Raw genomic sequence first — 25,104 nt, 5'->3', positions numbered from 1 at the left:
AGCAGTCAGACTCTCAGATACTTTCTCAGCCAAAGATGAGAATGAACCTCTCTCAATGTATTGCATACTTTTGAACTTTCCAGGAGAGAATTAGTTGATCCTGCATCTTGTGTTCTTCAGTGGCTGCATTTCATTGCTGTTGAAGAAAAGGACAAGAGGACCTGTCGGTGTCCTGTGAAATACCAGTAGAAAACTGTGTGTTGTCCTTTATGGATGAATCGCAAGAGAGGCTAGGCAGTCCTGCGGCTTACCTCCTTTTACTTGGCAGACAACTCAGGTTTTGGCTCTGAGAGGGATTCACTGGCCAGTTCTGAGCCTGAAGGCAACTGATCCCTAGTAAGAATGGCAGGCTACAGAGCAGTCTTACACAACACACAGCTCTTACTCTCATTCATAGTTTGTTGCATTCTGGTCTGTGCCTGCAGTGGACAGCTATAGCTGCTTAGCCTAAAATGAGCACGTTCATTCGTTGTACAATGTGCAGCTTTCAGGATTGAGTACAGAATGGTGTATTGAAAGCTCTCTTCATTTAAAAGGAAAAGATGAGTTGAAAACTATGCAGTGCTCTGTTTCCAGCTTAAGCTTTGCCTGTAAATGAAGTCAGTTTGTCCACCAAAGTTAGAGAGAGCAAGATTTGGTGCTTGACAGGACATAAATACATTCTGTAAACTTGATTGACTCTTGTTAAGAAATACATTTATTTGCAGTTCTCACAGACTTTTGTCTGGAATTAATATGCCACATGTGAAAAACTACCTGAGAAAAAGAAACTTTTTGCAAAACATTGTGAGCAATTGCATTGTGCAATATACATGTGTCGGATCACAGAAAGTCCACAGTTTTCTGAGTGCTGCATCTGTCTTATATCTCAAAAAGTATACAGCTATGAATAAACAACAGGAATTCCTATGAATGTCCTGATAAAAAAGTCCAAAAGCATTTTAATTAAAACAATCTGAGGAAGTTTGCAGCAAGTCAGTTACAGAAGACTCTGTGACTACTAAAACAAAGTTTAAAATAAAGGTCCCTTTTCTTTCAAGGGCTTATGCAGTCTGATTTTATGCTTCAACCTAGAAAGGATCCCACGTGGATTAGCGTGTCTGAACACGTTTTGCCTTTGCTGGACAGCACAGCTGCTATCAGCCCAAGAGCAACCTCTCCCATCAAAGGATTTTTTGTAAATGGGTGACCCTCATGGAGAAGGCTTCCTGCTGATTTCAAAGAAAACTTTTCTGGCACAGAATTTCAAAACAGTGTGTTTAAAATTCTACTTTTATGTGTATTAAAGTATAATCTTCTGATAAGTTACTTAGATTGTTTACAAATTATGAAGGCAGGAAATTGTTCTTTACATTCTGGGTGTTTTGAAGATCTCTATAAGACTGTGACAGAGCCAGGCTACTTAACATTATGTGAAGAAGTTTGAGAGTCCTGTTAGAACAGATCTTACTTTAAGTCATAGTCACTTGAATTGTCAGATTAATTTTGGAGGAGAAGAAACACTGTCTTCTGTTTCCTTTTGTGGACATGAAAAAGGCCTAAGATCTTTCCAACCTCAACCATTCTGTGATTCTGTAGTAACAGTCTATTTCTATGGCATGTTATAGTTTCTTCTTCCTTTCTAATTTGCTCTGTTTCTATGAACACTATCATAAAGTTGTGAAACTGCTTTCTTCCTTTCCCTTCCCAGCCAAGTATCACAGCCACACAGAGTACTTAATAATTCTCAGTCTCTAAAATCCATAGAACAGTTTGCAGAAGAGAAAAAGCAGAATTAGTGTAAGGAAGAAAATCTGAATCCAAATGGAATCGTTAGGGAGGTACTAGAATAAATCATGTCTAACCACCCTGATTGCCTGGGTGATAAAATGATTGAATCTGTTGATGAGGTTAGGGCAGCAGATGTCATTTACTTGCATTTTGGCAAGGCTTTTGACACTATGTCTCACATTATTCTTGTATCCAACTCAGGACTTTACAATTTGGATGGATGGACAATTAGATAGGCAAAAATCTGGTTTGGTGGTCAGGCTCAAGGGCCATTGGTTAATGAGCTGGTAAAAAATGAGGTACTGCAGGAGTCTGTTCTGTGACCTGTCCTGTTTAACATCTTTATCAGTGATCTGTAGGACAGGATGGAGGGCACTCTAACCAAGTTTGCAGATGACACCAAATTGGGGGGCTACCTATTGGTATGCTTGGAGGGCAGAGCTGCCAGTCAGAGGGACCTGGACAGCTAGGAGGAATGGGTGGGCACCGGCCTGATGAAATTCAGCAAGGACAAACTGTGAATCCTGCCCCTAAAAAGGCAGAGCCCTACAGTGATGCACACTGGGGACAGAGGGGCTGAGGAGCAGCTCTGCAGAGACAGCCTGGGGCCCCGGTGGGCTGTGAATTGGGCAAGGGCCAGTCGTGTGCCCTGGAATCGGAGGCGGCCAGCAGCACCCTTGGCTGTATGAGTAAGAGCATGGCCCAGAGATTGAGGGAAGTGATTATTCTCTGCTTAGCACTTGTGAAACCATTTCTAGATACTGTGCCTGGTTTGGGGATCCCCACTACAGGAAAGATATCTGGAGCGAGTTCAGTGTAGGATCACCAAGACAGGTGGGGGCTGGAGCACAGGTCCTACGAGGAGAGGCTGGGGAACTGGGTTTGTTCAATCTGGAGAAGGATGGCTTTGGTGGGGCCTGACAGCAGCCACCGGTACCTATGGAGAGGCTGTCAAGAAGATGGAGCCAGGCACTTCACAGCTATGCATGGTGGGAGGACAAGAGGCAATGGTAATAATTTGAAACAAGGAAGTTGTTCAATGTCCAAGTGCATAAAGCCATGAGCAACCTCTTATCTCATAGTTGACCCTGCTTTAGTCAAGAGGTTGGACTAGAGACCTCCCATGGTCACTTCCAATCTGAATTATTTTATAATACTGTGGCCCTATGAAGAGACCTTTGCTGGAAAGTCCTCATGCTACCAAGACTGTTGGGCCTGCCTGCATTCTTGCAGTCTTGTAGTTACCATGATTAATAGGGTGATGTATAGAAAACCTTGATGTTGCCTTAAATTATTTACTTTTTAATTTTCTTCTAAACCAAGGAATTATCCAACTGGAGAAACTGCACTGTTTTTTCTTGATAATTTTCTGAGCTGTCCTGCTGACTCTGCGTGAGAGGATGTGTAGCATTACAGTACTTGGGAGGTGAAGAAGAGGCTGTGGAAGCAACCAGTAACTTCTGATATGTACCTAAAGCTATTGTTTCTCTGTTATTCAGACAATTCAGAGCTCTGAAACCCCAATTTGAATCACTGCCAATACAGAGTTTTGTACATGTGTTGTGGTTATATTCACATCTGTTTTCTATCATTGTCAATGACCATAGGCTCAGTGCCTTTTGAACCAGCTGACCTCATTGTAATAAGCCTAAAAAGGCTAATACTTATGGGCCATATGTACTCCTGAATTAATGGAGGGTCTTTTCCCTGTGCTTAGTTCATAGGATTATTGCATATCCTGTGAAAGACCACAGGTCTTGCTAGTCATTAGTGAGGGCATTACTGAGACTCAGCTCAGTAAGTATCTGCAGAAAGATGTAAGGAGAAAACCTCTCCCTTTTCTCCATTTATTACATCTCTTCTCTTTTCTGGTATAATAAAATCTCCCTGACAGTTTCTGTAGAGTAGGAGAACTTAAAAAACATTTCCCCCTTGCCTTCATAGACCATTTTTATCGTTGGAAAAACTCACAGATTTTGTATGCAGCAGTGATTGGGGCAGGGCTTGAGGCTACAATAGAAAATGTCCCCATTTGAGGGTGGGGAGGTGTGGAAGCTTTGAGTGTTGGTTGCTCTTTGTTCAAGCTTTGTTTTTTCCCCCCACAGTATGCACTCATTACAGAGACTTCTGACATTTCACTATTGCAGTAAAGATGAAATTTTGGCCAAATCCTTAATGGACAAAGTCCACTGCTGAAATTCATTTGTGTAATTTTGTGCTTAGGTGTGTCTTATATTGGTAGGTGAATTTCCTTTTCCAGGGACAGGCTTACTTTAAACAACCTGAGTCTTTTTGTTCGTTTCTGTTCTTTCCATGCATTAAGAAGATTGTCCTCCTGCCTGCCTTATTCAGGAAGCCAGTAACGAGGAAGGTTGTTAATATAGCACAGTCCAGTGTAGCAGTTACAGCTGTTTTTCTGGATGTATACACCAAAAAACCTGCCTTTGTTTGCAGAGCTTAACTAGTCACAGGCCATGCTGTTGGGAATGGGACACATGCAGACTGTCTAATACAGTCAGCTGCAGTTATAAAAGAAGTGGACAGTATCCTTCCTAGAACAAGGCATAATCTTTCTGCTGCTGAGCCATGGCAGAATTCAGAGGCTAAAGTAAGCCTGGAGTCTTTAAAGTAGTTACATTACTTACGTAAAAGTTCACTGAAAATGCTAGAAGTCATCATACCTGATCTCTCTCCATTCCCTTCGTCCTTTAATTTACTGACAAGGAGGAGTTAACTTACTCTATAGGCGTATGAGTGCTGAAATAGTAATGAAAAGTGATTCTTGTGTCTCAGCCAGGAAGGGCATGAATAACCTTAGGGATTAGTGCAGTACATCTGGAGAGCATGCCCACATGCTTGCCAGATGGTTGGACTTTTCTTCATTAGTACTATGAACTTTGCAATCAAACCTCAGATTCTGTGTGGATCTGCAGTACATATGTGTGCAATTTGTCACTGGAACAGGCTCTGCAGGGAAGTGGTCATGGCACCAAGCTTGTCAGAGTTCAAGGAGCATCTGGACAACAGCCTTAATCATATGGTTTAGTTTTAGGTAGTCCTGCGAGGAGCAGGGAGTTGGACTCGATGATCCTTATGGGTCCCTTCCAACTTGATATATTCTATGATTCTAATTTCACCTCACAGGGACTCTGAGCACTGTGCCAGCTGGTTTTATTATGTGAAAGAATTCTGTTGGGGTATGTTGCTGCCAAAGCACATCTCTCCCTTATTGTATACTCACAGAAACGCTTGTGTTTGCTAGTTGTCTTTAGCAAAGCAGCTTTTGTCTCTTGCTTTATCCTTACTTTTAGCACAGCCATATCTAGATACTGTATATGTCAACAGCTGTTTCTAGTCATTCTATTAGAGCTTGTGTGAAGGGGACAATGAAGTTTTCACAAGGCAGGGAGTCACAGGCATTCTGTCCTGAAGGTTATACTTCCTCTGGGAGTTGACTCTTGAAACATTTACAAAAGAGGGTGTGAAGTTACGCATTTTGTATTTGAATCTTGAACTGATGACTAAGGCAACATGAGAACAGCATTTGTTGTGGAACATCATGATGAGTACACCTGTTAGCATCCCACACACTGAAGAAAACAACCCCATAATACAAAGAGTTACGCAGACTGCATCTTGTGCAAAGCTTTCCAATACATTTGTAACCAAGAGAAACAGTTGAAAACAACATTGGTTACTGTAATACTTTTTGTTAGAAGTTTCAAACTTGCAAGTTTGGGTTCCTGGAAATGTGCAATTCAAAGGCAGTGATGGTATTTTCATGAACTTGCATATTATACACGGAGTGTGTATGCGTGTTATTTATATTGAAGAGAAGAAGAGTAATTTCCCATATATGTAGCTTACAACTGTAATGCACAAATAGTTTTTTACCCTAGCTGATTTGGCTGAGAGACCAGTGAGAATTTTCATGTTTTCATCACTTATATCAGTTATAGCACTCATTTAAGTTTCTGAGAAGAAGTATGGGCTTTGTTGTTGATGAAACTCATTAGGGTTTTGCTGTCCAAGGAGCATTTATTACCACTAAAACAACATCCTGAGGTTGCCAAAATGTTAGTGTGGACTAAGCCACAGCCTGTAAATTTCCTTAAAGGATTGCTCTTTTTTGTTTATTTTCTTTGGTAGTATGGATCTCAGGTGTGATATGTGTAGGACTACAGAACCATGGGAACCTATGCTCTGTCTGTGTGTGCTCTAGAAAGTACTTATTTCCATCTCTAACTACTGAAGTTCACCAGTATCTTCCTGGTACTCCAGTATGTCCTTTTGTTGAAATGTGTATAAATGTTACTAATAATTATAGGTAGTTTAGGTTAAGAGACATCCATAATCACTGTAATTCATATTGTTTAAGGGATTGTCAGTGCCCTGACTGTTGTTTGCTCCTTGTTTCCATTTTCATCAAGTTTTTCACGTTTCCATTTAACTTTTACTGTGTATTTTCTATCTAGGAAGAGTGAGAGAGCAACCCCACACTTGGCTATTTTCTACCACCAAACACTACAATACTGTGGCAAAAGATTGACAGAAGTCTATCTATGGATAGACTCCCAGGTGGCATGCTAAAAGTGCCATCCCTATTTCTTTTTCCACAGTAACTCTTATTGTTCTGCTGATGCATAGACTCACAGCATGCTATGAATCTCCTGTAGTATGCTAGAGAACCTCCTTACTTAATGTCAATGTGCAGGCATTACAGGTGGTTTGACTGGCCTGCAGAACCTTTCTGGGATTCTAGAGAGGAATAATATAGAAACAGCAAATGTCTCCATACACTTAATGCTCGGTTGTGTTAGGAAATCAGCTTAGTCATAGATCTATTTGTAAATTGGAGAATTAAGTTCTTTAGCAGCTGTTCCTGACTGGCTGATCACTCACTGCTGGGGTAGTCTGCTGGACTGTTTTACCTCTGCAATCATGCAGTGTCATATTTTGCTCAGTATCTTTCTTCCCATGTGAAGATTGATTTCTTAGGGAAGACTGGGCATGACGTGATCATAAGGATAGCTCCTTTGTGGGCCACACAGCATTGGTTGTCAGCCCTCGTGTACTGGTCTGCACCAGCTCTTGGTTCTTGACTCTTCCAGAATCAAGAGCTAATTCTACACCCCTCCTAGTTACCTGCATCTTGCTTAGATAGTTCTTCAGAAGCACAAGAAATTGCAGTCTAAAATCATGAGTCTGTATGTTCTCAGGAGGCCTACTGTGAGCTGATGGATCTGTAAGATTACTTCCTCTTGTCCAAATGCATCAGCTTCCCATCAGGTACACCTAAAGCTCTCTTAGCTTCTTTTTGTCAAAACTCTGTACAAGCATGGTTGTTTCTGCTCTTTCTCCCATCATTTAGAAATGCTTAAGAGGCCTGATTTATGCTTGCTTTTGCCAATTCTGGGATCTTACTGACATTGTTACCAGTCTGTGAGCTGTGTGCTCCTCATCCAGTTTAAATCTGAGTTTGCTCCTTTGCAAAAATTATCTTTGTGGTGGGTATCACTCAGCCAGCATAATTAGAGAGTCAGTTTAGGTTCTTGTAATTCACTGAAATGAAGTATTGGTAGAATGTCCTGCTGAGTTTACCGTAATAATATTTAACTGCAGCTTAAACTAACCCATCAGACCCGTCCATTGCTATCCTTACAGCCACTGTCAAATGCAGGATGAATCAAGGTCCACATGTTGTATGTTTTCAGAGCACTTTGTTATTTGTATCAGATAAATTAATTCTTCGTTTCCTTGTGAAGAGTTGTGGGAAGCCTAGCAATATCTTTTTGGAAATTCTTCAAATGGATCATTCAGCTCATTAGAAGTTTGTTACTAATGAATGGATGAGAGTCTTGTCAAGGCTTTAGCATGCCTAAGAGAATTCCCATACCTGAGATAAAACAGCCAAGGAGTCTACTGAGTTCCTCCTGTACCTGTTGCTCATGCCCCAATTTAAGCAGAGCTGGTTTTACAGGCTCCTTATTTAACTGGCTATCTTTAGGCTCTTTTAAACATCACCCTGTGACTTGGGAGACTGCTGGAAAGTCACCGTAAGTGAGTTGAATCCATATGGGCAGAGAGTCAGAGAAGAAAAATGACTTCTTAACATTCAGTAACTGTTGATTTTAGAAGGTTTTCTTACCCCATGTCCATTCGACAAACTGGCCTTCCTCCTGTGAGCTTTGGAGTCCGCCTCAGCGACAATTTGTTTGTGATGGCTGATACCTTGTCAGGCTAATCTGTTTGATTGGCCTTGAGTACAAGGTTAAATAAAGTCATGTAAAGGACAGAATTTTCCTACTGGTACTTCTGGTTAAAAACAAAGGAGGGGTCTGCAGGGGGTTAGGCAGGAGGAGCACATGCAATTTATAGTCTCAGCACAGACAAACATCTCAGCTAGCTTTAGTTACCCTAAAGAATCGCTGGGCTTCTTTATAGGGTGTGTCTGCAGCATCCTGTTTTTCTATATAGATGTACACAATGAGGAGAAATTAGAAGCAAGAGGATGAACACATCCATTTTTGCACTTTTCTTCCCTCCCTTTAAAACAATAAACCTTCTAACTTATCTTTATTTACACAGACCTATCCACCTTAGCAACAATTTTTTTTCTCTTCACGAGGAGCAGTATTTCTGTCTACAGGGTACTGGATTTGTTAGCAGATTTCTTGGAAACATGTCTTACAGTACACATAATTACTCTTGCTTAATGGGTGCTTAGTACTCAATAAAGCAAAATAGTTGACTTTTGCCTCTTGGCACCAGTTCAGCAAAATACTTAAGCACACTTAACTTCTGGACTCATCAGAATGCCCAGAGAATGGAGAATGAATGGAAATATGAAAGCCTTTTGTAAAAGTTTATTTAAATAATGAGTGTAAAATGTAGAAAAAAAAAATTTTGCACAAAAGTACTAGTTTTTCCATGACTTCAATGTTTTGTCTTTTCCCCCATTTTATTATTTACTATCCTCATTACTTTTTGGCACTGAGCCCTTGTATAAAACACTTGTTGTCCTGTAAAAAAGAAATTGAAGTTGTGCTGGGACTGAGTCAGCATCCCCTAGCACGAACCTCGTAGGTTGCTTCTCATCATAAATCTCAGCGTGGGTGGCATGCTGGAGCCGGGCAGAAAAGGCATAAGAAGACATGGAAGTGGAAGGGGTGGGAGGAACACAACGCAGAAGACTGGATTGCGTGTCCACAGACAGTACTGTAGTTTGAAATAGTATAAAGCTTGTGAACATTCTGAATGCTGCTCCAGATAAGGAAAATACAGTGCAGCAATTCAGCAAAGCCTGAGTCATGCCTACTTCACACAGTGCAGTGTTTTTTCATGGAAGCCTGGATAAGCCCATATGCCTACATGGTACAATACAGAGCAGTGCAGAGATACTGTCTAGAGTCCCACTGTCTGTGTGTTTGTGCTAGGAAAGCACCCAACCCGGCCTGTGAAGGAGACCAACCAACGGGGATGCAGTGCCACACTGATGGAACCAGACTGCTTCCTGCTTAACAGATAGCTTCTTCACCATGAGATTATAGATCCCTGAACCATGCTCAGTTGCACAATATGGTGTATGTTTTACTGTCTTTTGCACCTTCAGAGCTGCCTAAGGTTGGTGATTGTCCAGCAGGACTTAAATCACTCTAGTCCTCTCCTCCCACAAAAATTTGGGCTACAAATTTTGTGGCGCTGCACTTGAGAAATGCTGCAGACTTTTTCCCACTCTCCTTTCTTGTTTCTTCTCATGCTGTCATGTCTGTGTTTTCCCTCACACACAGCAGAAAAGGACACTAGTATAAATACTATACTTAAAATAAACTCTTGCTCCTAGCAAACTCAGTCCAGATACAGGCATTTAGGTTGACGGTCTGGGTTAGTTTTAAACACAGTGGATTAAATCTGACTTGTATCATTCAGTGGGAGAGAAGAAAAGAGAGGTGTTGGCCATGTGAGGAGTTCAAAAGGGTAAAATTATTAATAGTTTGGAAACAGAATTCTACACTCAACTAATTCCTAGTAAAAAGTAACTGTGAATCATCTCTAGCAGTTAGATGTGGATTCATGTAAGACCTGGTTCCACTGCCTGTAATAAAAGCACAAATACTTCTTCTGGAATTAAACATTTCTCATTAGGATTAAATTAATTTTTCTTTTAAAAAAAGGCAGGAAGAATTTTTTTTCTGTTGGCCTACTAATGTATTTATTACAGTTGAATTTTAATGTTAAAAGCATTTCAAGAAAGTGCTTCTTAGTAGATCTGCTCATAGCAAACAGCTCTGAGTCAGTATTTTTTCAATTTGATTTTATTATTATTGTGCAAAAGTCTAGCATCTAGCAGTTGTGTCCATTTCTGATTCTTTTCTGAACATCTGCCCCATGCTAAAATCTGTCGAAGTGCTGGGATTTTTTTAAAAGCTCACCGAGGGTTTGTTTTTTTTTTTTTTTTCTGGAGACTGCAAAGAATTGTGTGTTTTGTAGTCTGAGCTACAGTGCTTTCATGCTGACAGCACTGTCCATACCATGATAGTCTGGCTGAGCAGAAACAGATGTTGTAGGCTTATTGGCCAGTTTCCTGTCTGAAGGAGAGGTTTCTGATAAAGTCCAGTTTTTCACAGTGGGATTTCCTTAATGCTGTATTTCCTTGAAAAGAAGGAAAGTTCTTAATTTTTGTATGCACAAACTTCAATTAAGTTGAATTAAGCACTTAGCTCTTCAGAGAACTTTTTTCTCGCATGGAATCTTATTGCTAGGAGTCTGTGTTATCGTCCAGACTTCAGAGAGGAACTTAAGAAGCCAAAGCTGTACTCAAGGCCTTAAAACCTAAGCCTGTGTGTGAGGTCTCCTCCAGTGCAACTTCTTAAAAGTGATTTAACTTCTCAGAAAAAAGATTCTTTAATGCCTCATAGTGCCCACAAACTGGGGATGGTAGCAATCTCACTGTGATAATACATATGTAACTTGCATGCTATTGATAGTTTTAACATTGGCAGTAATTTCATATCTTGATCACTACTATAATAACCTACTTTCAGCACCTGCAAATATGGCGTGAAAAATACCAGCTTTGCATGCCATCTGCTCCATATGTTTGTTAAAGGTGCGTTTACTGTCCCCATTCACCAGTGAATTCTGCATCAGTGGCAGTTCACTCCACAGCAAATTAGGGAGACTAGGCTAAAGTACAGTGTCCATAAAAAGTATACTTGCACCTCCCGCCTGTAGTGGACAGGATTATCACATCAGTTTTGAAGGCACAGGCAGACTCAGCAAGGAGCCGTGCTGGCTATTTTTACTTTGACCACTTACTCTCTGAACAGCAGGGAAGAGGCAGAGGCATTCTGCAGCCCTTCCTCAGAGATCTGAAGCAGGGCTGTGCTGCAGCTGCTGGCCTACTTACAAATGCATTTCAGTTCCGCAGTGCTGCCCTGGCTGTGTAGCTGGCTGTGAAGTTAGGCATGTCAATTTACTTTTACCCCCTGGGATTGAAACAGTTGCCTTTTGGGACTGGGACACAAATTAGTTTGCCATTATTTTGTGAAGTGTCTCAAGTACTTTAAAAAGTGCTGTCTTTTTAGTATGTTGCACAAGGTGCTTGTAACGTTTGACTGAGGTATTACAGAGTCTGTGTGCAGGAAAACTTGATGGTAGGAGACATTGATCTGTGTGTTCACACCATGGCCTATAGGTGGCAATAAGGAGTGTAAATAACTGCGGGGCCTCACTGAGTATATGTTTGGGAGCCTGGCTTCCCTGGTGAGTGTTTTAACTATCCTTGTGATGGTGCAAGCCTTTTCAAGTCTGCTCCTACAGGAGACAGAAAAAGTCCAATGAACTTAAAGGGCCCAAAGGGAGATGCTAAATTTTAAATTTGTTTGTTTTAGGAATTTAAAGCCAATAGTTGATGTCATTTGAGTATACTGGTGATTGTGCTGAACGTGAATGTGTTCCATGTAGCTCAAATAAGTTTCTAGTATGCATGGTTGCTGTGTATTACAAGGCATGAACAAGGTAGGTAGATTGTGTTTATAGGACTTTGCCTTTCTGCTGGGATAATTTTTAGTCTTTGCTGTTGAAAGATTTCAAACACGGGGAAAGGCCAATGTGAGACTGAGAGGCGAGAGAGAATATTGGAACAGTTAGTGGGCACTGCAGTTACGTTGCACAAGTGCCAGGAGGCTCCATTGATAGAATGGGAATTCAAATTGTCCTGAATAGAATTTAACAAGGAGATGATTTCTGCAGTTATTAGCAATCCATAACCATCCTCAGAACTGTTGTCAGCCAAAAAAATTTGCCTGAAGTTGCCGGTTTTCAAGACAGAAACTACCCTTGAACACCAGACCTTGATTCAGTGTACCTTTAGTCCACCTGCAGAAACATTTTAGAGTTAAAACTTTACAGGGGTGAGGAAGAAGCAAAACCAAAAAAGCTAAATGTTTTTAGATCCTTTGTAGCTGAAGTGTCTTCAGATGCTTTTTGTTTATTGATTTCCGTTACTATGATCTTTCTCTGTGAGATGTAGCATACTAGAAAGCAGAAAGAAAAGGAACTTGTTGTCTACTAACTATTTTTTTTTTCTGCCTTGTGCTCCTGATAGCCTGTCTGCCAGCCATGGCGGTTTACATCTTATCTTAGTGATATGTCTTGGTTATCTGTGTTGTGTGCGAGGACTTGGCATTCCACTGCTTTTTGCTCAATAAATTGAAGACTGGGAAGGAGTTACACTGTAATACTTGACCATATAAGGGGGGTGACTGTTGTTTTAGTTCTGCTCCTTGCACAATATGCAGTTGAAGCCTTTTAAGGGAAGGCGGTGCGGACAGAGTGAAAACATCCAGAAGCAGAACATCCATTTCGCATTATAGTTGGCGCCAGTGCTGGTGCTGTCGTTGCTACTGCTGTGAATTTCTCACAGGCTGTTGGAGTTGCATAGTTAAAAAAGAGAGACTTACAGAGGAGACTGAAGAAAAAAGTTAAAACCATTTAGTTCATGGCTCCTGCATCTTGAGAAATAATAAGAATGCAGAGGGAACTGACCAAAGGTGAGCTGAATTAGGCTTCCAAAGTTGAGAAATGAAGTAGCAAAGAGCTCTTCGGTATCAACAAGAAGAGACCACAGAAAGAACAAGTGGAAACAACATGCAGTGAGAATGGGATAGGGACTCGGTGACTAAAAAGGCAATGAATACTGTGTTTAAATTTTCAAGAAAGTTTAAAAAAAAATTTCTTGGCAAAAGAAATTTGAATGTTGGAAAGGGAATGAGATAACTAATGTAAATGATCAGATGCAAAAGAAACTGTGGCAGCATGATAGGTGTTCAATCCTGCATGTCATCTTAGTACTCCAAAAGAATGAACCCATGAAATTTTAGGTCAGGTTGCAAGTACACTTAAGTAAGTCCATCAAGGCAAAGACTGTACTATATGGTTAGAGAATAGCAAAAGCAGGATCTCTAATAACAGGATGGAAAAATTGACGTAGGCAAATGTAAGTCAGTTGTTTTGACTTCAGAAGTGTCCAGAGTGTTACAAAAGTTTTGAAGCATCTCAGGCGGTAAAATATCAAATAAAACATGTTTGTATGCCAAGGTTAGACTGTGTGAAGACTTATTTTCAGCTAGAGAAATTATTTTCTTGATAAATCAGATGCAGATCCTTATTTGTGATATTTTTCATTCTTTGTGTGAAGAAAGACTATGGAAGTGGGAAGAAAAACTGGTTTTCTTAGTTTCAGTCAAACCATAGTCTTGTCTTTAAAATAAAATGTGCTTCAGGCCTTAAATCAAATGAAGCTTTTATCAACTGGAGATTAGATAACACAGTCTACTTCAGTGACTAAGTAAAGATTTAGAAGACCCAGTGTGAAACCTTTCTCTTCTATAGCCAGTAACTCTGAAAGAAACCATTACAGAGGTTTGATCTCTTGCAAAATGCTGCTGCCACACTCTGTACTTCAGTCGCCCACATGTCTGTCCCACAGATTCCTTCAGTTCCTGTTTGTTAGGGCCTGAGAGTGCTTAGCCTTCTGCAGAATCAGGCTCATTGCTCTCTAAATTACAACACCTTGTGTACCTCGGCACTGGCTCTACAGAGAGGAGTTGGGCTGAAAAAAAATACATCCATGAAACACCAGTCTGTTTTGAAGCCTGCTCACCCAAGTGTCTGTGAGCATCTTTCACATATGCAGCAGGTGGTGGAAGACAAGAGAGACAAGGACATGCAATAGCTGCTTCTTTAGTGATTCTTTCATTAATAACTCTTTCTTCCTCCAGGTTAAGACTCCAGAATGAACGCCATGCTGCAGTTTACCCCAGGCAGCATTTTGCCCACAATGCAAAACTCTAGCCAGTCATTTACAACAGTTCATGAGACCTGTCAAAGAAAGCCCTTCCCCCAGTGTTGTGACCTTTATCTTTGTGGTGAACAGGCGTCACGACTTTGGCAGGATAATTTTATTTGATTGACTGATCTATTCTCAGAAGTTATAAAAGTTTCACAGGGTGCAAGAAAGTCAGCTTGCCGCAGGCCATTTGTTGTATCTGAATGATGCGTATTCCCCAGGACTTTTTGTGGCATTGTAGAGAATAGGTTGGAGCAAACTTCCCTCTGACTTTCGTTAATGTAAGTCAGGGTAATTCTGCTGAAGTCAGTAGTATTTTGCTAGTGCAAAATCACAGTGACTGGGAGACACCCTCAAGGACCACTTTGCTTTATTAGCACATCTGTGAAAAATAGTCTGTTTGCACTGGGTGGAAAACTGACAGAAAGGTATCACAAGGATATTCCTTTAACCCTTTTAAATAAAATAACTTTTTATTTCAATGGAAAGTTATCTTTTTACACAGTTTAAGCAGCATAATATTTTTACTGTAATTCCAAGGAAAATCGTTTGGGCTTTCAAGAGTCCTGTACCCTCTGTTTTCCTAGTTAGGTGACATGCATATGGCTATGAAGTGTAAGGAAGAAGATCTGGGATTTTCAGATGTGCAGCTGTACAATAAGTAGTCCAGTTACCCGGTGCAGAACAGGTAAGTTTTCCACATGAGTCTGTTAAGGCTTTCAGGAGCAATTTTAGAATTAGCTGTTTGGTTTTTTTTTTCTGACACGAAATTTTCAAAAATTCTGATGTTCATTATGAAGATTATTATTATGTTCATTATTATCTTTATTATGAACTGGCCAGCTCATGCTTTGGTGAGACTTATTATCGAGTTCAAGAATTGGCTTAACAGTTCTGTGTTGGTACTAAACTCTCCAATAATTCTGTTTTCTAGTAATGAAATAACTCAGACTGCTTCTCATGGTTGAGTTGTATGTGTTCTCCTTATGTTTTAATAAAAAGTCAATGGTCAGTATAGGTAGCGTGGGACTAGCTCTTCAAAATAAGAATGAGAGTACTGTAGGAAGGTAAGTTTAACTATATAACCTTACAACAATTTACATTCTTATTTTAACTCACTTTATTATCTCCCCATTTAAAAACAGCTGCTCCTGCTTTTTTTTTAAATTCACAAAATACAGCTTTAAATAATGTGTGTAATTGCAAAAATTACAGTCCACTCTTCTTTGATTTTTTTTCCCCCTTAATTAGTATTTTAGCATACTGGGAGCATTAATGCTAGTAGCTCTGATTTGGGCAGAATAACTAAGGTGATTGCCCTTCAGTTTAGGTCCAAGTGTAAATACCTCATTTCCCAGTCTAGCAAGAGCTAATTTGTGCTACATGGACAGAAGAAACTTTATTGTGTAATCTCATTGATTAGTGTAGTGAGCACTACGCTGAAAGAAGGCAAGCAAGAATACTGTTTGAAGTCAGTCCCATTAAATGTCTGAGGTGACAAGAACCAGAACGTACACAGTTTGTTGTATTCCTTTTACGTAGTTCATACTCATGGAACGTATAAACACAGTTGTGTGGTTAGACATAAATAGAATGCCTTTACTTCAAATAGGCTAGAAGAATGAACCTATGCACATGGCATATTTTTTTCCAGTTTTTATTTTGAATTGCTCTGGAAGTATATTTCATTCATCAGGTCAGGCCTTTTGACAGCTAACACCTTCACCCAGAGAACTCAGAGACTGAGGTATTGCCCTTACAGGAGCTCTACTGCATCAGCATCTTGTTGATGGTGCATTATGCATATATATAAGGACATATAAAATTTACTCTGATGAGTGAGACCTCTTCAAGATATAAACTCTTTGCAGCACCAGTTCCAAAACTCACTTTCTGAGAGAAGTAGTATCCTGTCTGACCAAGAGATCTCATATAGACAACAAAATCTTTATGGTAACCGCTTTACTTTCCATTTCTGACTCCCCAAATTTAGGGACTCGAGTGTAACTGTACAGAAAGAAGAGAAACTTAAAAAGCTGTGTATATATACACTTGTTTGAACTGTCCTATGAAGGTGCATTGCTAAAACCATCACAGATTGTAATTAATGGATCTGTAATTTGTTACAGATAAAACAAAAACCTTTACCATGACTCACCAGTGGTTGTTCTTGCAGAATTATAAGTTCCAGAAACCCTCATCCTAAGCATTTATTTGCCTAACAGAATAAAATCTTTCTTTAATATCTTTCAAGATTGTAATGAAGTCGTATGTTGCATTAGGTAGTGCTGGAAATCTTCAGTGGTACATAGAAACTAATTTCCGAATTTTGGTCCACAAGCGATGCTACCCTTTTGTCTCAGCTGGCACTTTAAAAAAAAAAAAAATCTGGCTACTTGGTGTAGCAGTGATTGAAAGCTCTGATTTTGTCATTTTGTCTACAAGAAAGCAGATTGGTGAATGTAAAGTGAAAAAAAAAAAGGTTTGGTACATGATGATACTTTCTTCTTTTATTTACTTTCACTGTGCTGAAGTCATACCAGTCATATTTCTTGTTTAGAAAGATGTAGATATAGGAGCATTAAAAATCCCTCCGCCTTCCTGCATTTAATCTATGTTTTCCCCAGCTTTGAAGATCTAGTAATTTCCCAGTTACAGAATATTAGTTTCCTTCCTCTGAGGGTATTTACCTGTAGTTTGCATTGTTATTTGTTTGATCTGATGCACATTATTTCTCTGAGTCTGCAACTTTGAGAACTTTTTGCATTTTCCTGTGGGAACCCCTCTCATGTTTCCTGGAGTGATCATTCACCTTAAATGTCTATACGTTGCATAAAGGCACATTCTGCATTTATTGAGACTTCCAGTGATGATTCTTTAGTTCAGTAAAATGGCAATAAAAAAAGAGTATGCTTAATTTTCAGTGTGCTTCTACTTATTTACTCTGTTAAAATCTTAAAGAGTCAAGAGCAAAAAGGAAAAATATGTCATATTTCGCTATAAACTTTGTATGTACATGTTTATATGTATATTATGTTTGTTTGAAAGGCTTACTTTAAAGTAAGCTCAATGCCAACAGAATCAACATCTGTATTTTCAGTGCTAGCCTAGTGCATATAAATCTTTGAAAACCATTACAGCCCCTGGAAGCCTTTGGTGCTAGTCAAGATAGGTCTGTCCAAGGCTGTTTGTCCCCAGACTAGAGGAATACAGAAAAGTGAAAGGGAAAGGATTTCCTTCTCCAAAACCAGTACCAGGATATAGGAACATTTTTGCAAGCAGAAATATTCCTGCTGTATTGTTAGGCTACCTCAAGAGAATTGGTTTTGCTCTTCCAGCGTGTTAGCCATTGTTTTCTGGTTGGTTGTTTCTAGCTTTTGGCAGTACGGTCCTGTTCCCAGCCTGCAGTTACTGTTACACAGAGATTAAATCCTTTTATGTTCTTGATTTTTTGCAAAGCCAGCCAGAAACCTGTTCAGCTGTGCACTGTATAACCTCCCTTATGCAGCAGCATTTCTAAGGGCCAATAATATAGCTAGTGCTGTATAAAAACAAGGAGGTATACACTTGCCTCTACCTCTAAACTAGAGACATGAAAACCAAGTTTAGGATTAAACATTTTGATAATATTTTTTTCTCCAGGTACCTCTTTAGGTCTTTTCAAATAAGTATCAGCAATTCTTGCTCTGCCTCATTTAAAAAGCACTCCTTTTCGATGTAATATCTAAGTACAAATATGAACACCTAGGCTGAATAGGAGGAGACTTAGATAGCAATGGATCTTTATTACATAAAAAAAAAGTGGATTTGGAGACTTAATACCAGTGCTGATTAACAATTTAAAGATTTCTGAGAGAATACTTAAGGGCTGAACTGTTATTTAGGTACAGTTATGTACCAGGTTTTGAAAGGGTCAGTATTTGCATATTTGGACAGTTGATCCCATCTACCTTACATGCCTACTTTAAGACAGAGTGATGGACTGTCTGAAAACAGGTGTCTCTCTGTTGATCAGAGAGGTTACTGCTTTTGCCTCGACACATGACTTCTAGGTGGATTGTGTTAAGCTCATTGAATCCCGCTTTGATTGATCTGCTTTGCCTGGGCTTTGCTGCAGTTAAAATTACGTAAATCGTCTCACGTCAAGTATTCTTCTGTGGGGGTGGAATTTAGGAAGTGTTTGTTAGGTGTGATTGCTGAGCAATCCTAGGGAGACCGTAAGGTCTGAATAAAGATTTTTTTCATTATAGTTTATAACAGGAATAATTACCAATTAACAACCTGGGGAAGGGAAAGCCTATCCAGCTAATATAGTGGTTTATTTCAGTTCTTGAAAATATTGGCAGATCAGCCAGCTAGTGGGAGTATTTCATATCGATGTGTCAGAGGAGACAGGGAAAGTAAGTTCAGACTCAGGTTGAGACTGAGAAAGCTTTTTTAGAGGACATGCTGCATCATGGAATCATTCTTGTATTGTCTTGGCTTTGAACACATGAACAGAAATAAAAGTGTCTTTCAAGCATATCAGTGTTGGCCACCTGTGTTTTGTAAAGGAAGGTACTTCACAGAATCACAGAATCGTTAAGGTTGGAAAAGACCTTTAAGATCGTCAAGTCCAACCATCACCTCAACACCACCATGCCCACTAAACCACGTCCTGAAGTGCCATGTCTACATGTTTTTTGAACACCTCCAGTGATGGTTACTCCACCACCTCCCTGGGCAGCCTGTTCCAATGCTTGACCACTCTCTCAGTAAAGAAATTTTTCCTACTATCCAACCTAAACCTCCCCTGGTGCAACTTGAGGCCATTTCCTCTTGTTCTATCGCTAGTTACACGCGAGAACAGACCGACACCCACCTCACCACGATCCCCCTTCAGGTAATTGTAGAGAGCAATAAGGTCTCCCCTCAGCCTCCTCTTCTCCAGACTGAACAACCCCAGGTCCCTCAGCCGCTCCTCATAAGACTTGTGCTCCAGACCCCTCACCAGCTTTGTCGCCCTTCTCTGGACACACTCCAGCAACTCGGTGTTCTTCTTGTAGTGAGGGGCCCAAAACTGAACACAGTATTGGAGATGTGGATGCTTTAACTTTCATTAGAGTATTAGTATAACAAAACCGTGTATATCTAGCTATAACTGTTTCTTGCTCAGTAACAAGAGAAAGACTGGTAAAGCTTTTTAAGCTGAGGTCCTACATTTTCCAAAATACTACACTTAGTGTATAAACATATCTGAATTCTGGTTGAAGTCAGGTTCTGAGGCAAGGATTGGTTTTGAATGGTGCTGTTGATCTGTTGTTCTTTTTTTTTTTTTTTAACTTATACTCCAGCTGTCAGGAGATGTAGCAAGACCTAGAATATTCCTCAACTGATAGCAGGCCATATGTAAAAAAAGCACTGTCTTAATCATGTGATGTTTTATTGTGTCTTTTCCAGAGTGGCAAAAGTCATGAAGGTTCCTGTGTATGAGACACCAACAGGATGGAGATACTTTTCCAATCTCATGGACTCCGGACGTTGCTCACTTTGTGGAGAGGAAAGCTTTGGCACTGGTAAGTAATATATAGTCAAAAATTTCCACAGACTTTTAACGACTTTTAATTTTCCTGGGTGCCTCAAGTCAAAGCCAAAGAATCAGCAAATTAACTCTGTTTTGTGCTGGAACAGGGAACTGTCAGTTGTTCACATCTTGAGGGTCTTCTTGCAACTCTGGTGTCTGGTACCTTGAGGTATGGAAAATGTGGAAGATGGACATTCAGAAGCCATAGACAATCTTATCACTGTCCAGACAGCTGTTAAAGGTGCCTGGCACTGTCTTCTGACTTGAACATAATGCAGAAAGGTCTCACTGGTTCCACTGTAATAGTCTTTTCACAGACTGCAGAAGTATTTGGAGGCATTTTGCCTGTATGGCAAATGTGATTCAGTGTACGAATTATGAGGATTGGTATGTCTAATGGTATGTCTAATCAAACCTGTTGCAGGTGTCCCTTTTTGGAACATCAGTAGAAATTCAGTTGCATGTCAGCATCTGTGTTTTCCCTAAGTATTTCTCCCTTATCTGTCCCACGAACTAGTCAAACAATAGAATGCAGAATGAAGGACAAATTTGAGCCCTCATGAATTCAGTACTGACAGGAAGCATTAGAGCAAGCAATTAAAATATGTAGTCTGTAAATCTGCACAAATGTGGTTTTGGTTTATGAAAAAAACAATAAATTTCACAGTGATTCTTTTTTTCTTTCCTGGATTCTGGCACAGAAATGCTTTCTTCTTTTTATTTATTAGTAGGGTTATGTTACAAGTCGTTTTAAATGAGCACATATCAGAATAAATTAACCATTTTCCTGGCTAATAATTTATTCTATATTTTGATGTGAGTTCCATAGAGTTCTTTATTTTGGTGTATAATTCATTGGCTACAGCTTTTCATAGAAAATAATTTATCATGCAGTAAAACTTGGTTACAAATTTCATTTTGCTTTGATGGAGTTAAGTCCAGTATTAAGTTTGTTGGTTAAGGTCAATTAGAGCAGAATGCTGTTTTTTTAAAAATTAGGCTACCCTTAAGCCATGGTGGCTTAAGGCTAAGATGGAAGAACCAAAACAGTGTTAGATTTCTTTCAGTCTATCTGTAAAAAGTAAGAGAATTGAAATTAATAATGAATGTTTATTTTCTTTCTGTTGTGAATGGGAACCACTGTCTCGTGATTAGCAACCTGGATGCCTTAGCTTAGTTGCTGTGACTGGCAAAGATTTGTATTGCCTTGAATGTATCTTTTGAATAGATATTTTCAAAGGGTGTTCTGCAAGGTCATTGCGTGAGTTCTAACTTGGAGAGAGAGGCAGGAAGATCTTGTACCTTTCAGAATGTACTGCCATTTGTTGTGGTGTGTTGTTAGACTAGGGGGTTAGTCTGGACTGGGGGGTTTTCAACTCTCACTGCTTCTTGATGCTTTTTCACCAGGCCAGTTCTGTACCCCTTCCCTTAAATATTGAAGTTTCTCCTGCTCATCCAAAACAAAATATTTCCATGAAACTTGGGTGGGTCTTCTGGCATCAGTATGACCTCATTAGCACCCAAATTATTTGGAAAAATGCTTGCCTTCATCATCATGCTGAAGAAAGGATAGTATGGGTTTTGACTGGAAGGAGCTTACAGGAGTTTGATGGTGAGTTCCCATAGGCTGAAGCATATCTGGGTACCTTAGCCCACAGAGTGCAGCATCTCCTGCTGCGTGCAGTTTTTATCTGTAGAGGTATGTAAAGCAAGCAGGGGTGGCCTCTATGTGCAATATGCCATGACAAACCACTGCCGCAGGCCTATTTCTGCTTGGAAGTAAGGCTCCTAGACCATCTTCATCTGGTGATGTTGAGCACAACTCTTTCAGGTGCTTTCTGTCTCAGGGAGAAGGGAAGAATCTTTGGTTGCTTGGTAGAAGACTTGTCATTAAAAATTTATGGTGCAGTTATAAAAAAAGCCAAACATCAAATTTCCCTGGCACATTGAAAAGGCATGTTCAGGTCTTGCTAAGCAGGCTGTCCCAAGCATTGGTAGACTTTAGTCCTGCAAATCAGTTATATAGGAGTCAAGAGGAGTGGTTTCAGGGCTTGATCTACTGAAACACTGAGGTCATTGTGATCTGTGTTGGCCTAACTTTATTACCCTGAGTATCAGATGATTGTTGAAGTTGGGAAGGAGGGACAGGCGTCTCATAGAGGTCAAGGAAGGGCCTCAGGGATTTTGCATGTTCTTCTAGGTAGGCAAGATAATTCCTCTAACTTTTCCTGTTCTTACACTTGACTTTTTTCCTTCACTTGTATCCTTCTATAGGGCCCTAAAACAATTGCATTTTGTACTACAGCCTCTCTTCTGATTTTGCAGCTCCTGTCTGCTGACCTCAGACCAGTTTCTGCATTCCTAGCACTCTCTGTGTTCCTGTCTTAATCTGGTTCTATCCTATCCTATCATTAATTCTTCAGATTCCTGATAAATTCTGTCTCTTGTGAATTCTAAGGGTGCTTGAACAACATATTGCTGGCCAGCATGGAGGGCTGCTCTATAGCAATATTTAATCTGTGCATGCTGGTACGTTCTGGTCAGATGAGCTTTGTTGCACCTGGAGCACTTCCATGCAGAAAGCCTCCCGACCTCCCATTTGAGCCCATCTAAAGGTTAATCTGAACCTGCAAGATTCAATCCCATGGGCATGCAGACAGCTTGAGCACTGGGTTTAAATTCCTCAGTGCGTGTGTAGCTGCTGTGTAAATCAATTGTGACAGTGCCTACAGGGCAATTATGCAATGACTATGATGCCTAAAGTTTGTTTTTCTCCCTGCCTCAGTTTCCTTATCATCTTTCAATTCAATGCAGCTGTTTGAAAATATCTCGTATGCCAGGAGGTTGATGTGTAAAATGCAGTCTCGTCTGTAGATGAGCAATACTTTTGCGATGCGAGCTGTTTTTAGCACTAAATATTTACCTTATTGCGAATCTTTTGGTAATGTCCAAAGCTGTGTGACCTTCACCAGTTTCTGCCAGTATTGGGCATTTGAATCAATTTTACAGCTTTCCCCTCAACCATATTTATTTAGGGAACTGAAACGTCGCTATTCTTTAGCTTTCGGCTGGAATATTTAAAGAAATGTACCATATAGCTAATCAGAGTGGGAAACTTGCTGTTCAGTGCAAGAGAAAGGCGTTTTATAGATCCATATTCTTTCGTCAAACTAAGCGAACAGCACTGGAGACGGATCGCTTGCGTACCCAGGTAATCCATCCCAGCTGGAATTTCCAAATAATACAGAGCCCTGGTTTTATAACATAAGGGATTTTGCTCTGGCAAGTAAATAAAAGCAAATTTTCTGCTATAAAAGGACAAAAGATTTTGAAAACATCCCATAGGGCTGTGTTTCCCAGACTGTTTTCTGGCAGCTGATCTTGGAGCTCAACCAATGCTTTAAAAACTTCTTCCATTTTTGTAGCAGTGTGAGGAGCTTGTCAGATGAGGTTAGTAGCTTTTTGGTTCTATGACTAATGCCCAGGACACAGTTCAGAGAAGGGCGTCAACAGCAGCAATTAGTTTCTAAATTTCATCAGCAAACTATTAATCAGGATTAGGAGAGCTGTGTGGCTGATTTATCTTTCTGCAGTTTAAGCCACTTCAGTAATTGCTACATCTTTCATAAATTTGCATGCTTCATCTCTGAATTTCCAGATGCTATTAACATCAGCTGCTTTCTCCTGCAAGATTATGTAGAAGAAGAACTAGTGGAAAATATAAAAACATGCTGCTGCTGAAATGAGTGAAAGCCTTACAAGAGCTGTTTGGTAGTATCTGTTACAGTAACACAAATCTACAGTAATCTTATTAACTTGAATAAAGGAACAGATCAGAATGCCCCTAAATCTGCATTTGCCTAAAATACTGTCAAGTTTCAGATTGCTGGATGATAAATTTGTAAGACTCAAAGTGTGTGCAAACAAAATGATTTACCGTGAGTTTGTATACTGACTTCAGTCAGATTTTTGTTTTAAATTCACATTTACAGAATGCAATATGCTGGACAGAGATGACAAATTTAGGGAAAAGCAATTACATTTTCTTGCAATTCATGCATATGACCCTCAGGGCTCACTGTCTCTATCAGAACTGGAACTCTCATATACAGAGTAAGTTAGGTATGTAAAAGACAGCCTGCATGCCCAACAGCTTTCCAGTATCAGAAAAATCATAATATGAACATTTTTGCATGATCTTACTTTGATTCTCAGGCTACTGCCTCTCAAGGCTTTACTTCAGTTTAAGCCTGTTTAAGCTGAGTACTTCTTTATGAATGGGAACATGCTCTGAGAGTTTTTCCCAGATTGTTTACTCTGAGTCCAGCCATAGCAATTGACTGTTGCAGTAGTAAAAAATAACTTTTGCTACTGTTATATGGAAAAATATGTGACAAATTAACTTAAAAATAAGTTGTCAAAGTAGTTGCTGTTATAATTTCCCTTACCAGTGGCAAGTTAAATGTAATGGGATAATCAGAAAAATATTTGTTGACTCCTTTGTTCTGTTGTCTCTTTCTGCTTCAGCTCCTTAAACAGAGTCCGGAACTCATTTATGCCTTGGATGTTTCAATTAAAATTATCACTGAGAATTATCAGTGATTATCATTGCTGAGAACCCTTAGCAAGCCAGGAGGACTATTAGTATTGCAATCTCAGGAATACATAGTTGTGAGGCACCTTTTATTTGATTCCTTTGCACAGGGCAGCTCTGCCTCTGCAGATCCACAGCAGCAGATACTGGCTCTATAAAGCAAAGAAGAATGGTATTAGCTGAACTGAGGCAGCAGAATGAGCTCCCTCCCTAGGGTTTCCACCATGTCAGCTGGGCAGTAGGAGTAAGTGAGAGAGAGCAAAGACGCCTACAGTCAATGGTACAGTAGGTGAAAAAAAGAGTTGACTAACAGAGTTGCAGTAATAGATTTTAATTTGCTAAAAGAAAGAAGGGCAATAAATAGAACAATATATGTGCATATAGTAACCCAGTTGATGGATAAGCTGATGAAATACAAGAGGTGGAATAAACAAGTTCTGAGAAATCCCAGTTGTCAATTTTTCTCCTATTAAGAATAAGGAACTGAGACCCTTCTTGGGCCCGCAGGATTATTGTCCCCATACTCACATCAGACTAGCATTTTTAATAGGTGACTTTTGTTTCTGGAACAGTTGGGTTGTTTCCAGGTTTTCCATCCAGACTTTTGCTTCTGGGTTACTTTCTTCCAATGCTTTCTGTTTCCGGAGAAGCAACAATCTGTATGTCCTCCTGAAGGACACACAAGGACACAGCACATACTAAAGCTGCTAAATGGATCAGTAGAATGATACCTATATACATTCATCCCTCTTCATAGAGATTTATGAGCTTAAGCCATGTCAGAAGAAGGCTTAGAGCACAACAGGGAGCTTTCCAAAAATTCTT

At 39.9% G+C, this 25,104-nt stretch overlaps 1 protein-coding gene across 1 annotated transcript in view; it reads left to right on the top strand.

The window, feature by feature from the left end:
* The window catches only part of PGM5 (phosphoglucomutase 5), a 77,299-nt gene that overhangs the window by 27,558 nt on the left and 24,637 nt on the right, over positions 1-25,104 (top strand). Inside the window, exon 7 of the mRNA XM_059833429.1 lies at positions 19,562-19,677. Within this exon, the coding sequence (XP_059689412.1) occupies positions 19,562-19,677 (116 nt within the window). The remainder of the gene's footprint in view (positions 1-19,561; positions 19,678-25,104) is intronic.

Source organism: Gavia stellata, chromosome Z (genome assembly GCF_030936135.1).
Source record: "Gavia stellata isolate bGavSte3 chromosome Z, bGavSte3.hap2, whole genome shotgun sequence".
NCBI classification, from domain to species: Eukaryota; Metazoa; Chordata; class Aves; order Gaviiformes; family Gaviidae; genus Gavia; species Gavia stellata.
Note: the sequence above shows the minus strand (reverse complement) of the source record. Positions and strands in the feature narration are given on the sequence as shown.